Source organism: Cynocephalus volans, chromosome 2 (assembly GCF_027409185.1).
Source record: "Cynocephalus volans isolate mCynVol1 chromosome 2, mCynVol1.pri, whole genome shotgun sequence".
Taxonomy (NCBI): Eukaryota; Metazoa; Chordata; class Mammalia; order Dermoptera; family Cynocephalidae; genus Cynocephalus; species Cynocephalus volans.
The window spans coordinates 160,238,224-160,253,333 of NC_084461.1; the positions used below are offsets into that span (position 1 = coordinate 160,238,224).

The 15,110-nt window shown below is 34.6% G+C and overlaps 1 protein-coding gene across 3 annotated transcripts in view; it reads left to right on the plus strand.

Annotated features, from left to right (window-relative positions):
* Positions 1-15,110, plus strand: part of CNOT6 (CCR4-NOT transcription complex subunit 6) — a 70,936-nt gene that overhangs the window by 33,286 nt on the left and 22,540 nt on the right. For 2 of the 3 annotated variants that reach the window (XM_063086116.1, XM_063086117.1), the window contains exons 3-4: positions 12,212-12,398; positions 14,419-14,504. The exons of the other annotated variant lie outside the window; for it this stretch is intronic. In XM_063086116.1, coding sequence (XP_062942186.1) covers positions 12,212-12,398; positions 14,419-14,504 — 273 coding nt within the window. The remainder of the gene's footprint in view (positions 1-12,211; positions 12,399-14,418; positions 14,505-15,110) is intronic. 3 annotated transcript variants of the gene reach the window in all.

Below are 15,110 nucleotides of genomic sequence, written 5' to 3' on the forward strand. Positions count from 1 at the left end.
ATTTTTTCTGTCTCCTTCCCCCTGGCCCTTTGGGGAGTACAATCACTTGTATTTTAGTCCACTTGAAGTTGTCTTGTAGCTTGCTATTGCTATATTTAATTTATTCCTTGTCTGTGTTTTATTTTTTTCATTTTGGACAGTTTTTATTGCTATGTCTTCAGTTTCTCTAAAATTTTTCTTTGTAAGATCTAATCTGCTGTTAATCCTATCTAGTAATACCATGTTTTCATCACTAGAAGTTAAATGTGGGTTTTTTTTATATCTTCCATGCCCTTACTTATTTTTCCTTTACATTTTGAACATATGTAATACAGGTGTAATAACTTTTAGTGTCTTTATCATCTTTTTCATTTCTAGATTGGTTTTATTTCATTTCTCTCTCGTTCTCTTTGCATGGCTGGTAATTTTTGATTGGACACAGTATATTGTGAATTTTACTGTTTTGGAAGCTGGATACTTTTGTATTCCTAGAAATAAATACTCTTGAGCTTTGTTCTAAGATACAGTTAAGTTACTTGGAAACAGTTGGATTTGCTTGAAGCTTACTTTTAAGTAATACCTTTCTGAATATCCTGTGAGTTAGGAGACTTTTCAGTCTTAGTGGTGGGAACACAACTATTCCTGACCCTGTGATCCCCAAGGATTGTTCCCTGCTCTTTTTGGTTTGTTTACACTCCCCCCCCAACCCTGGCCTCACATGCATTTGCTGAGCAGTACTCACCCAAAGACCCAAGGGGATTCCCCTTGTGAATGTGGGGGATTCCCCTTCAGATTTCCACAGCTTTCTATCTGTATAGCTCTCTCTTTTTTTGGCACTCTGTCCTATGAACTGTAGCCACTTTGGCTTTTTTGGACTCCCAGCTTCATCTTCTCAACTTAAATAGACCACCAGACCCCATCTGGCTTCTTTCTGTCCCTCTTCATTCCTGTCAGGAAACTGTCTGGGCAGAAAGCTGAAACAGTGATAAGGCCCACTTTGTTTCCCATCTGTCACTGATAACTGTCCTGTGCTGCCTGATGTCCAATGTCTGAAAATAACTTTTTTCATATATTTTGCCTGGTTTTTAGTTGTTGTAGATGGGAGGGTAAATCCAGTCCCTGTTACTCTATCTTGGCTGAAAGTGTAAGTCTATCATAGTTTCTTAAAAGACTGTGTCTGATAACTTCCATGTGTGAATCTCCTGGATGGTTTGTTCCCTTGTTTCTCTTTTTCTTCTGGTTTTCAGTCCTTTGGTATGATTTTTTTTTTTTTTTTTAAAGATGACTGGTAAGGGGATCTTAACCCTTGGCTTGGTGTTGTCAGCACCAAGCTCAGCCAGTGAGCGAACCAGCCATCCCTATATAGGGATCCGAACCCATGGCCTTGGTGTTATCAGCACCGTACTCTCCTGAGTGAGCCACGAGCTGACCCTTGGTCTGATAATTTTGATTGAATGCTGGAAATTATATATGAAATGGTAGAATAATTTGATGGTATTCTCTTACTTGGGTGTGAATTTACCTTTCTGTTTTCGAGGCAATTGTGGTAGGGTTAGATGACCTTAATCTAATCAGGGATTCATTTCATTTGAACCTAGTGTTTAGTGGTTGTAAGGTTTGCCTTATTGCTGTGGCACTCTATTCCATTTGTAGCTTCCATTTGAAATCTTGGTGGATTAACAGTTTTCTTCCCTGGTGGTTTCTGAATTCCTGTTCTGTCTTTCCAGCTGTATGAGAGGGCTTAAAGTTCTGCTCAACATCTCAGCCTCTTAGCCCCAGCTTTCCACTCGTATACTTGCATCTTAACTGCTGCTTGTGATTCCACATATTCTTTAAGAGGTAAAGTGGTGGGAAGTGTCCTGCTAATTACCTTTCTGTGCTCCCCTTCTCTCCAGGTTGTTAGTCTGTCATGTCTTTGCTGCTTTTGTAGTTCTTCAGGACTTTCAAACTCATATTTTTGTGTTTTTGTTGTTGTTTTTCTTTTTTTACCTAGTTTTTTTTCCCTTAGTGGGTTGGTTGATCAATAAAAAACAGCTGTTGTTACAGGAAACTGAAATCAGATGTGTATAAAATTTATAAAATTCTGTCTGAAAATCTGAAGATACCAAACAACTCTCAGGTTCATTTTGTTTTGTTTCCATTTTATGGGGGCAACACTGTGGTCTGCTTTTGAGGTACATCTGTAGCCCACAACAGATGTACTTGTTCTAGGTCCTTGAAGTGGCAGTATAGAGCAGGGAGAAATGTACTAACCAGAACCACACTTGGGGAGCTTCCAGGAAATAGAGACTTAGGTCTGAACTCCTTGGTAGTCAGTAAATGATATTTGAATCAGGTGCCTTGGCTATAGGCCACATACTAGCCTTTGTCTACTTTGTGACATTCGCCAGCATTTTGAAGGCTTGAGTTTAGTGGGAAAGTTAGCTCTGTTCAGACTTACAGTTTTTTCCACGGAGAGTAATAAACCATGTCTCTCAGATTCTGGATGAAAGTCTTCTGATTTTTTTTTTTAAAGAGATTATTGTTTGTAGCTCTTTTTGATAGTCCTGATGTGTATAATTCCAGAATCAAGTAGCTTTGATTGTGTCATCAACTTATGCATGTACCCGTTCTCTGCATAGTGTCTGCTTTATGAAAGTTCAAAGTGGGGACAGGTGAATGGGAGAGGAGAGAAACCCAAGTGGAGGCAGCAGATACTGAATGGTAGTTCTGAAGTAATGCTTTACTTATTGGAGATCACTTACGTGTCACTCATTCATTCATTTTTTCTGAAGCTTCTGATGTGGTAGGTAGGTGATGAGATATAAAGATTTCAAGAATCTCACAGGCTATAGGAGGAGACTCCCACAAGAAGGTATTTACAAAAACATGATAAATACAGGACAGAAATGCTTGAACTATTATCTTTTATTTAAGAAGTTCTTAACCAGCCTAGCAGGATCAGGCAAGGCATCCTAGAATAGCTCACTATTAGGATAATGATATTAGCCAAGTGAAAGTGGGGTTAAGGGCATTTCAGGAAGAGGGAACACATCATAGAATAAAACAGCATACGTGAAAGTCTGTTTCCTATCCCTTGTTACACTTCCCAGCATGCTTAGTTTTTTTTGTTTTTTTTTGTGTATGTGTGTCTCTCTGAAGTTCCTCTATGCATATACAAATATAGATTCTTATTCCACACCTATTATTTTTAATACAAAAAATAGTGTATATATCTCTACATTGTCCTTTTTTTCCACTTAACATATTTTGCAGAGCTTTCTAAATAATTATATAGATAGCTCTCCTGTCCTTTGTAAGCTCCATAATATTTCCATTACACATGCACTGTAATTTATTTAAGTGGTACTTATTAATGGACAGTCTGTGACAAGCAGTGCTGCAGTGTATTTAACCTTATAGATTATTTTGTATCTCTATTATATAGGTCAAAGGGCATATGCATTTGTAGTTTTAACAGATGATACTTGGCTCTTCTTTTTTATTTATAATGAAATTCAGATTCAACTTATCTAGTCCTTGACATTTTTATTATGATCATGTTATTTTGTATATTAGGATGACTTCTATGTCTTTTCATTTGTTCTGTTTTGTATTTCTCAGTCTAATATTACAAGTAGTATCTTATTTTCCCTTATTCTTTTATCAGATTATCACACATATGAAAATTATTGCTTTCTGTATCTTAACATGTTCTATATGTTAACATATATGTTCTTTGTTCTGTTATGCTATAAACATATTTTTCTGTATAACTCCCTTGCCATAAAATTCACTCATTTAATGTGTACAATTCAGCAAGTTTAGTATATTAACAAAGTTGTAACTACCAGTAATCTACTTTCTGCATCTGTAGATGTGCCTATTCTGGACATTTCACATAAAAGGAATCATACAATATGAAGTCTTTGTGACTGGCTTCTTTTACTTAACATAATATTTTCAAGGTTCATCCATGTTATAGCATGTATCAATACTTCATTTCCTTTTAATGGCTGAATAATTTTCCGTTATATGGATATGTCACATTTTATTTATCCATTCACTGGTCAATGGACATTTGTGTTGTTTCTACTTTTTGGCTTTAAAGAATAATGCTACTATCCATGTACAAGGTTTTATGTGGACATAAGTTTTCATTTCTCTTAGGTACACTTGTATGAGAGGACCTCAAAAAGTTTGTGGAAAAATGGAATTCGAAGATAAAAATAAAAAATATAAACTTTATTTTTCGACATAAACTCCATCAAGTTCAACACACTTTTGTAAGCAATGATACCAGTTATTTAGTTCATCCCTAAAGAACTGAGGGTCCTGGGAATTTAACCATGTCAATTCAGACTTTTTTATTTTTTTACATCATTGACTGCAGAAAATGCGTGCCCTTTAAAGATTTGTTAAGATTAGGAAACAAAAAGAAGTCAGAAGGACCCAAATCAGGACTGTAAGGTGGATGCATCATGATGTCACATTGAAACGGTCTCAGAATTGCCCTTGTTTGAGGGGAATGAGTTAGGAGCATTGTAGTAGTGAAGGACTTTGAAGCTTTCCTGGGCATTTTTCTGCTAAAGCTTTGACTAGCTTTCTCAAAACACTCAGGTGTTATTGTTCTTTGGCCCTCCAGAAAGTTAACAAGAAAAGTGCCTTGAACATCCCAAAAAACTGTTGCCATGACCTTTGCTCTTGACGGTTCTGCTTTTGCTTTGACTGGATCAGTTCCACCTCTCAGTAGCCATGGCTTTGATTGTGCTTTGTCTTCGGGTTTGAATTGGAGAAGCCACATTTCATCTCCTGTTACAATTCTTTGGAGAAATGCTTCAGGATCTTCATCCCACTTGTTGAAAATTCCCATTGAAAGTGCTTGTCTCTGGTTGATCTGCAACAGTTTTGGCACCCATCAAGTGGAAAGTTTGCTCAACTTTAGTTTTTCAGTCAGAATTGTGTAAGCTGAGCCAATTGAGATATCTGTGGTGTTGGCTATTGTTGGTGCTGTTAATCGTCAATCCTCTTCAATTAGGGCACAAATGAGATTAAGTTTTTCCTCACAAATTGGTATGGATGGTCTGCCAGTGCAGGGTTCATCTTCAATATCATCTCATTACTTTTTAAAACAAATTTTTCATTTGTAAACTTCTGATTTCTTTGGGGCATTGTCCCCATAAGCTTTTCATAAAACATCAGTGATTTCACCACTGCTCCACTCGAGCTTCGCAAACATCCTTAGTTTTCTGGATGAATTTGAGTGGAATTGGCATTATTTCATCCTTAAGTTCGATGTTTGTTCTTGCTTCCGTTTTGGCAGAATTCATGTTGTTCTGATAGGAGCTCTTTTCAAACTGATGTTTTACCCTTCTTGATGCCTCAGACTGGTTCTGTTTCAGACATGTTTATAACAAGTTAATACAAGTTTATTTTGGTGGGGAAAAATTTATTAGTGACATTTTTGTTGATAGGATTTTTACATAGATGATTATGCCATTTGCAAATAAGAACAGTGTTTTTTTCTGTCTTCCAAGTCGTTTATTTTTCTTGCCTTATTGCACTGGCTAGAACCTCCTGTAGAGTGAACACTCTTGCTTTGTTTCTGATGTTAGGGGGAAACCATTTATCCTTACCATTTATTGAATTTTTTTGTTTTTTGTTTTTGTTTTTAAATCAGGAGTGGATGCGGCATTTTGTCAAATGCTTTTTAAACTGCATCTATTTTGATAATTGTAACATTTGTCTTTTTTACTCTAAGATGGTGAATTTACATTGATGTTGGAATAGTCAACAAACTTTGAATTCTGGCATAAACCGTACTTGGTCATTATCCTTTGAATATATTGTTGGATTTGGTGTGCTGAAATTTCATTGAGAATTTTTGCATTTATGTTCATGTGGAAAGTTTTGTAGTTTTCTTATACTGTTTTTGTCTGGGTGGCATCAGGGTGATGTTGGTGTCAGAATGATTTGAAGAATATCCTTGTCCTCAGTTTTCTGTATGAGTTTGAATGGAATTGGCATTATTTTGTCCTTAACTGTTTTGTAGTACTCACCTGTGAATCTGTCTGGTTCTAAAATTTTCTTTGTGGGAAGGTTTTTAAGTACAAATTCAATTTCTGTAATATGAGTATAATTCAAAAAGTTTGTGCAAAAATAGAATTAGTACAAATCTTTTCATGAACTTTTTGACGTACTCATATATCAGTCTGTTCAAGTTATCTTTTGAGTGTGTTTTGATAGCTTATGTCTTTCTATGAAATTGAAAGACATTTCATGTAGTATGTTGAATTTGTCATAATATTGTTTAAAATATTCCTTTATTATCTTTTTATATTGATGTAAGTTACCTATAATAAATTTCAACCTTTTTGTGTTCACTTACAAGTTTTGACAAACATACAGTTGTGTCACCACCACTAAAATGAACATATGGAATAGTTCTGTGTCCCGCCAAAATCCCAGTGTCTGTAGTCAACTACTCCATCTACAGGCTCTGACAGCCACTGACTTTTTTTCTGTCCCTATAGTTTTGTCTTTGCAAGAATGTCCTATATGTGGAATATTACAGTATCATAGCCTTTTGCATTTAAGCAAGTTGTGCAGATGAGTAGGTTTCATTCTTAAGTAGTATTCCAGTGTCTGCATTGTCGCTGTGTGTCCATCCATTTTCTAGTTGAAGAACGTTTGAGTTGTAAACATGTGAACAGATTTTTTGTGACCCATATCTATTTAATATTTGTGGAATATGTAGTGATTTTATCTTTCATTCCAGATATTAGAAATTCGTGTTGTTTCTCTTTTTCTCCTGATCAGTCTGGCTGGTGGTTTATCATACCTCTGCAAGAACCAGCTTTCAATTCATTAGTCTGCTTTTCACTGTTGTATTTCATTAACCTTTGCTCTTAGGCTTGTCTCTTTTTTTCTGCTTGCTTTGGGTTTAATTTCTTCTTTTCTACTTTGTTATGGTAGAAGCCAAGGTTATTGATTGGAGACTTTACTTCTTTTCTAGCATGGGTATGTCGTATTATAAATTTCCTTCTGAGTACTGCTTAGCTGCACCCTGCAGAGTTTCATATGTTATGTTTTCATCTCCATTCAGTTCAAGGTATTTTCTAATTGCCCCTTTGATTGCTTCTGACCAGTGAGTTATTTAATTTCCAGTATTTTGGAATTTTCCAGATATCTTTTATTGATTTCTAATTTAATTCCAACATATTTTTGTCAGAAAACGTATTTTTTTATTTTTTTAATCCCCTCGAATTTATTGAGGCTTGTTTTATGGCCCAGCATATGATTTGTCTTAGTAAATATTCTTTGCACACTTGAAAAGGGTATGTATTATGCAGTTATTGGGTAGAATGTTCTGACTAGGTCAGGCTTGTGGGTAGCATTGTTCAAATCATCTATAGCCTTTCTAATTTGCTTTCTTGTTAGGAGAAGTGTTTTGAAATCTCTGACAGTGTGGGTTTGTCTACTACCATCAGGTTTTGCTCAAGTATTTTGATGCTTTGTTATTAGTTGCATAAACATTTAGAATTGTATGTCTGCTTGGTGAATTGACCTTTTTATCATTATGAAATGACCTTCTTTCTCTGATATTTATACAGTCACTCGTTTTCTTTTGATTAGTTATTAGCATGATTTATTTATTTTTTTATGCTCTCCTATTTGTCTTTATATTTGAAGTGCATTTCTTGTAGGCAGCTTATAATTGGGTCTCAGTCTTTTTGATACGCAAATTGACAATTTATTCATTGTATTTGGGGTATTTGGACTGTTTAATTTTAATGTAATTATTCCAATGGTTGGATTTTAAATCCACCATCTTGATATTGTTTCTTACTTATCCCATTTATTCTTTGCTCTGTTTTCTTTCTTTTCTGCCTTGTTTTGAAATAATTGAGGTTTGTTTATTTTTATCATCATTCCATTTTACTTCCTTTGTTGGCTTTTTTTGTTGTAACTCTTTGTTTCATTAGTTGATTAGGTCTTACAGTATAAGTGTTTAACTTATCACAGTGTCCCTTCAAGTAATATTATACTGCTTCACATATAGTATAAAGAACCTTATGACAGTACAATTTTATTTCTTCTTACATCCTTTATGCTTCTTTTGTCACTTCTGCATATGTCATAACCCCCACAGTATTTTATTGTTAATTTTGCTTTTAAAAAGGTATCTCTCGTTTACCCCCATATTCAGTATTTCTGGTGCTCTTTATTCTTTTGTGTTAATACAGATTTCTATCTGGTATTATCTTTCTTCTGCCTGAAGAATTTTCTTTAATTTCTTATCATGTAGCTGGCAATGAATTCTTTTATCTTTCCTATATCGAGAAAGTATTTAACATGCCTTCTTTTTTGAAAAATATGTATACTGGATTACTAAGTTGACAGGGTTTTTTTTTTTTTCTTCTTTCAGTACATTGAAGATTTTCTTCCACTGTCTTCTCTCTTGCATTGTTTATAACTAGAAGTCTGCTGACATTTTATCTTTGTTTCTCTGCATGGAATGTAATTCCCCCCCTCCCCTATGCTGCTTTTTAGATTTTCTCTTTATCATTTATTTTAAGCCATGTGATTATGATGTGTTTTCTTGTAGTTTTCTTTTTTGCTTATTACGGAATTTTTGTATGCTTGGGTTCATTGAGCTTTGTGGTGTCTGTGGGTTTATAGTTTTCATCAAATATGGAAAATTTTCTGGCCCTCTCTTTTTTTTGGATAACAGCTTGAGATACAATTCACCCATTTAAAGTGCACTGTAGTGTTTTTTGTATATTTACACAGTCGTGCAACATTGACAACAATCAATTTGAGAATGTTTTTATTATCTCAAAAAGAAACCCTGTACCCATTAGCAGTCATTCACCATCTCCCCTTAAGCTCCCAGCCCTCAGCAATGGTTAATTTATTTATCTGTTCATCAGCTGATAGTCATTTGAATTGATTCTACTTTTTGGCTCTTACAAACAGTTCTTCTTTGAACATTTGTGTATAAGTTTTTGTGTGGACATATGTTTTCATTTCTCTTGGGTATATACCTAAGAGAGAACTGCTGACTCATCTGTTAACTCTCTGTTTAAATTAACCTTTTTTGAGGAACTGCCATACTGTTATCTAAAGTGGCTGCATCATTTTACATTTCCACTAGCAGAGCATGAGGATTCCAGTTTCTCCATTCCTCACCGATACTTATCACCTGTCTTTTTGATTTTAGTTATCCTAGTAGGGATGAAGTGATGTATCATTGTGATTTTGATTGTATTTCCCTGATGGCTGATGATATTGAGCATCCTTTCATGTATTTGTTAACCATTTCTGTATGTTTGGAGAAATGTGCGTTTAGATCTTTTGCCCATTTTTAAATTGGATTGTTTGTCTTTTTCTTACTGAGTTGTAAGAGTTTTTTACATATTCTGGATGCATGTGTCTTATCAGGCTTAAGATTTGCAAATATTTTCTCCCATTCTGTGGATTTTCTTTTCACTTTATTGATGATGTCCTTTGAAGCACAAAAGGTTTTAATTTTTTTGTGTGTGTGTGGGTCAGCTGGCTAGTATGGGGATCTAAACCCTTGACCTTGTTGTTATAAGACCGAGTTCTAACCAGCTGAGCTAACCAGCCAGCCCAGGACTTTAATTTGATGGAGTACAATTTATCTAATTTTTCTTTTGTTGCTTGTACCATTAGTGTTATATCTAACAAACGATTGCCTATGAAGATTTATGTGTATGTTTTCTTTTAAGAGTTTTTGAGTTAATTTTTGTATATGGTGTGAGGTAAGGGTCTAACTTCATTCTTTTGCGTGTGGATATCCAGTTGTTCCTTGTGTTTAATTCTTAAGATTTTTTTTTTTTCTCTCCCCACTCTAGCCCAGTTTTGGGGACTCCGGTTCTGTACAGTTGACCCTTGAACAACATGGTTTTGACCTTGAGCAACACGGGTCCACTTATGTGGATTTTTTTCAGTAAATATAATACAATGCTATAAATGTATTTTCACTTTCTTATGATTTTCTTAATATTTTCTTTTCTCTAGCTTACTTTATTGTAGGAATTCAGTGTGTAATACATATGACATGCAAAATGTGTGTTAATTGACCATGTTATTGGTAAGGCTTCAGGTCTACAGTAGGTTATTAGTTGAGTTTTGGGAGAGTCAAAAGTTATATGCAGATTTTTAATTGTATGGGGCGGTTGGTGCCCCTAAAAACCCCTCCCCACTATGTTGTTCAAGTGTCAACTGTATATATTAAACTATTGAAATTGTTCCAGGCTTCACTGATGTATTGTTTCATTTTTTTCAGTGTGTCTTCTCTTTGTTTCATTTTGGATAGCTTATGTTCTATGTATTCAAGTTCACTAATCTGTAGTTTCCAATCCACTATTAATCCCTTCCTGTTTTTCATTTTAGACATTGGGTTCAACTTTAGAAGTTCAATTTGGATGTCTGTGCTATTATTTCTATCTCTACTTCAAATGGTTAGTTTTCTAGCTTCTTGATACTTTTAATGTCTGTCTACTAATTTTATCATCATTATCTCTTCTGGACTAGGTTAATTTTTCTCTTCATTATGGATTTTATTTCCTTTTTGTTTAATTGCCTGGTAATTTTTTTTAAATTGGGTACCAGATACTGTGAATTTTACCTTCTTGGTTGATGTATATTTTTATATTCCTACAACTAGTCTTGAGCATTATTACTTGGAAACAGCTTGATTCTGTTGAGGCTTGATCTTAAACTTTCTTAGGTGAGACCAGAATAACCTTTAGTCTAGGGCTAATTGTGTATCACTAATAAAGCCCAGTGTCTTGTGAGTCATGAGATTTTTCCCTCTGGCAGGTGGGAAAAATCTGCCCTCGGTTCTGTGTGAACCGGGGAGTTGTTGCCTCAGTAATCCTTTTGGGTGTTTTTTTCCTCTGGCTCAGGCAGTTTCTCACCTTCATGTGTTGTTCAATACTCAGTTGAAAATTTGAGGGAGACTGTCTTCAGATCTCCAGACCTCTCTGTCTGTTCATTTATCTCCTCTCTTATGCTCTGCCTTCTTGAATTCTAGTCATCTTGGCTTTCTTGGGCTTCTGTTTCAGAACACAGAGGAAATCACTGTGCTCAACCTGGGATCCTCCTCCCTGTGCTGCCTCCTGCAAATGCTGTTCAGGAAATAAGCTGAAACAATTGTAGGACCCATCTTATGTGTTTCCCATCCTTCAGGGATCACTTTCCTGTAGTGGTTGGTGTCTGATCTCCGAAATTTGTTGATTCATGTGTATTATCTGATATTGTAGTTGTTGCAGGTGGGATGGTAAATTTAGTTCTTATTATTCCATCTTGATTAGAAATAGAAGTCTCAAGGTTGCTTTTTCAGCTAGTAGAAAATTAATCAGTTCTCAAAGACTAGTGTATTTCCATCTGTTTGTTTCATTCTCTGTCAGATTAGATCCTGAACCATTAAGGGGATTATGGGGTAAGTTCTTAGATGGACTGTAGAAAGCATTGGCATCTTTTCAAGAAGTGCCAAAGTATAGATTTTACACTTATATAATAAGTATAATAGAGCATTGAAAGATTGTCATTCTGTTCTTAGTCAGTGAATCCAGTCTACTACTGTTTGAATATGTAGTTATAACAAAATATCTGAAATGTTTCTGGGCAGGTATTTTTATTTGTACTTAATACAGAATAGATTTTATTTAGTTACATGGTTGTTGATGTAATGATCACTTGGTTACTCTGGTCTTAAAACTCAATTAAACTTAGAATATCTTGTTCTCCTTTTTGTTTTTAGGAGTACAGATTCTTGTTTTCTGGAGTACAGATATGAACAGCCTCTGAGATACTAGAATTTTTTGAATTTTTTACTAGAGTGTTTTGCCTCAGTCCCGACCAGTCATATGATGTTCAAATACTGGATTTATCATTACTATGTTATTCATACTTATTCTCTCATACCTTATCTGAGGTCATTTTAAGGGATAAATTCCATTCCATTGTACTCTTAAAAATAAAGATGCAATCTAAGTATTGATATATTGCCTTAAATTTTGTTTTAATTTGCTAAGTGGAGAGTTTATAAGTTAATTATAGCAGTGAATTATTCTAGAATAGATAAGATTTCCCCGTCTTAACCTCATTCCACAATATTTTTGATGATAATTTACTTATCAAAACAGCTAAATCTTATTTAATTCATGGACCAAATTGTAGAGAACACTATATAATCTTTCCCCTGTTTTTTCTTCTCTTACAGGAAAAGTAAGAAGCTTAAGCTCATCTTTGTGGTCACTAACTCACTTGACAGCTTTGCATCTGAGTGACAATTCCCTGTCCCGCATTCCTTCAGATATTGCTAAGCTTCACAATCTGGTGTATCTGGACCTGTCCTCTAATAAAATCCGTAGTTTACCGGCAGAACTCGGAAACATGGTATCACTCAGGTATGCAGATTCAACTTAGTAAATACTAACTGTATACTACCATCCAAAAAATATGTAGTATTTGTTTTGTTAGGAAACAACACTATCCATTTAATGGTATTTGTTTTTGTTTTTTGAGAGGGGTGGCCAGTACAAGGATCCAAACTCTTGATCTTGGTGCATTTAATGGTTTTTGAATAAAAGTAAACATAACTATAACCTTTATGAAAAGTTCTTTGGGAAAATTTAATGTCAACTATAAATAATAAATTAGGTAGGTCCATTGCCTGAAATTTTTTTTTTTTTACTGCTATGTTTTGTGTAATGTACTTTATTCTTGAACCAAAGTTTTTGGGCAACATGGTGGTAAACAACTGTGAGGCACTTGTGTTATACCACGTATTCACCTATGACAGCTGGTTGGGGTATCATAGTATCCTTAACGCTGAGTCCAGGGAACCATTGCCAACTGGTGAAATCTTTTTTGCCATCCCAGGGCACGTATGTATGGACTTGAAAGAAGCTAGAATTTATTATTGAATTTGGAGGATTGTAGTGAATACCTCGGTATGTAGGATTTGGAGTCGCACAAAGTTCAAGTTGAAATCCTGACTTTGCCATTTATAAGTTGTGTGATCTAGGACAAGCTTCTTAACATGAGATTAGGGATGTTTGAAATAAGGAGTAAAGGCTGCTAGCACCATACCTGGCGCATGTTGTGTTTTAACAAATGGTAATTGCTGTTTTTTTTTTTTTTTTTAATTACCTCTGTTTTATAAGGTAGACAAGATATACCCAAGATAAATATAAAACCAAATTCCAGCTGTTGTGGTAATCCCAATGGAATATCTTGCCCCATTTCATATCACTTGCCTTTTCTCTGTGGTTCCACTGGCTTTTCTGCTGCTTTCTACCATTAGCCCAGTCGTAAGGAGGAATAAGCACCTCATGAAAGTTTTATTGTCTATATTGCTCCCAGTCCAGTCTTTTGATGTTTTCCTAGGCTTAATTATTGAGTATATACTATGACCATTTTAAATTAAAACTAATTTACTTAAAGGATCTCCTTTCTCATATAATATATTTGGAACTAAATAGGAACCAATTATTTAGAACTAGTTTTTCTTGATTTTATGTCCTTACAGACCTCTGCTTTGCTCAGTAGCAACCATGATTCATTTAAATTTCAAGAACCAAAGATTATAGAAATAGTTCTCTTTCACACTTAAAAACTGATAAATAAAACTTAATGTGGAAATTGCCAGTATCTCAGTGTTGGATCTCTGGTTGCTCTTTTTTCCCTACTGAAGATTCCTTTGATATTTATGTTACGAGGGTACTTCAAAACATTAGTGGAAAAATAGAATTAAAAGAAAATACGAGCCTTTCCATGAACTTTTTGCAGTACCCTCGTATGATTATCTACACAAAACAAATCATTAAAATAATCATTAGTAGTTAATACAGCTGCCTTTATTTCTAAAGTGAAACTTTAGTAAATTTGGAGAGATAGTAATCATAAACTTAATTGTGTGTCTATTATAAGTTCTTCTGAGTTGGTGCTACATGATCATTTTAGTTCTCTTTTAACAATTCATGTCAGGCTGTTTTATTAATTCTGCATTCTTAAATATGTATAGTATATCCCATGTGTGCTAGACCAGTGCAACTCAGTGTGGTCTGTGGACTGGTGTCAGTTTGCAACTGTGTGTTACCAATCTGCATTGAGATAAATGAATAATTTTATATATCTCTGTTGAATTTAATAATTGTAAAAAATTAGGGCTTGTTTTTTGTCCTTTATTTTCCTTGTTTCATTTTGCTAGTAATTTATTTTTTCTTGTATTTTACAAAAGTATTGATTGATCTGTGGCAGTTTTTCTTAACCACATATAGTGTGAGAAGCACTATAGTAGACATTGGAATATAATATAAAATTTTTATATTAGGTGCTTATGTTTCTAGAAATTATATTGTTGACTTTAACTATTAGTTAAAGGTTAATGTGTCTTCTGACTTACTGGAATTTTTACATCAACAGGGAGCTCCATTTAAATAACAACCAGTTACGAGTTCTACCTTTTGAGCTGGGAAAACTGTTTCAGTTGCAGACATTAGGCCTGAAAGGTACGACGTCCACATTTGTGCTCTTTTTAGTTTCTGTGTATGTCTTTGAATCACAGGAAGCCGTGAGAGAGAATCCTTTCTCCAAGGGATTTTTTTGCAGGCTTACTTTTCCCCAAACTATCAGTTTCTTAGAAACATCAATGGTTTTCTCTCTTGTCTGTTCAGCTATAGGCTGTCTACTAGTCTTTGTATTCTTTTTCGCTCCTAGCCCAGCCTTGCTTTTTCTAGCCTCTGTTTTAATCAACTGTGTGTTCTGGTAATACACTCAGGAGGCCACACCTTATTTCATCATGTTATGCAGATTTTTTTCTTATGTTCAAATCTGAAAAAATGGAGACTCTCATAAAATACAGAAAATAGTAAGTAGAAAATTTTGATCCATTTGGACCTGCTAATAAAGATGAGGATTTGAACATAATTTTTAAAACTTGATTTATGAGGACTTATTTAATATGTTAGAAATGGGAGATATAATTGATCCATTAAGAACTATTAGGGCATATGTTTTTTTAAGCCAGCAAGATTAAGTCATATGTTAACAATATGTCAATACCTGTAAATTTATCACATTAAGTGATTCTTCACCAGTCTTGGGTAAGTGTGTCC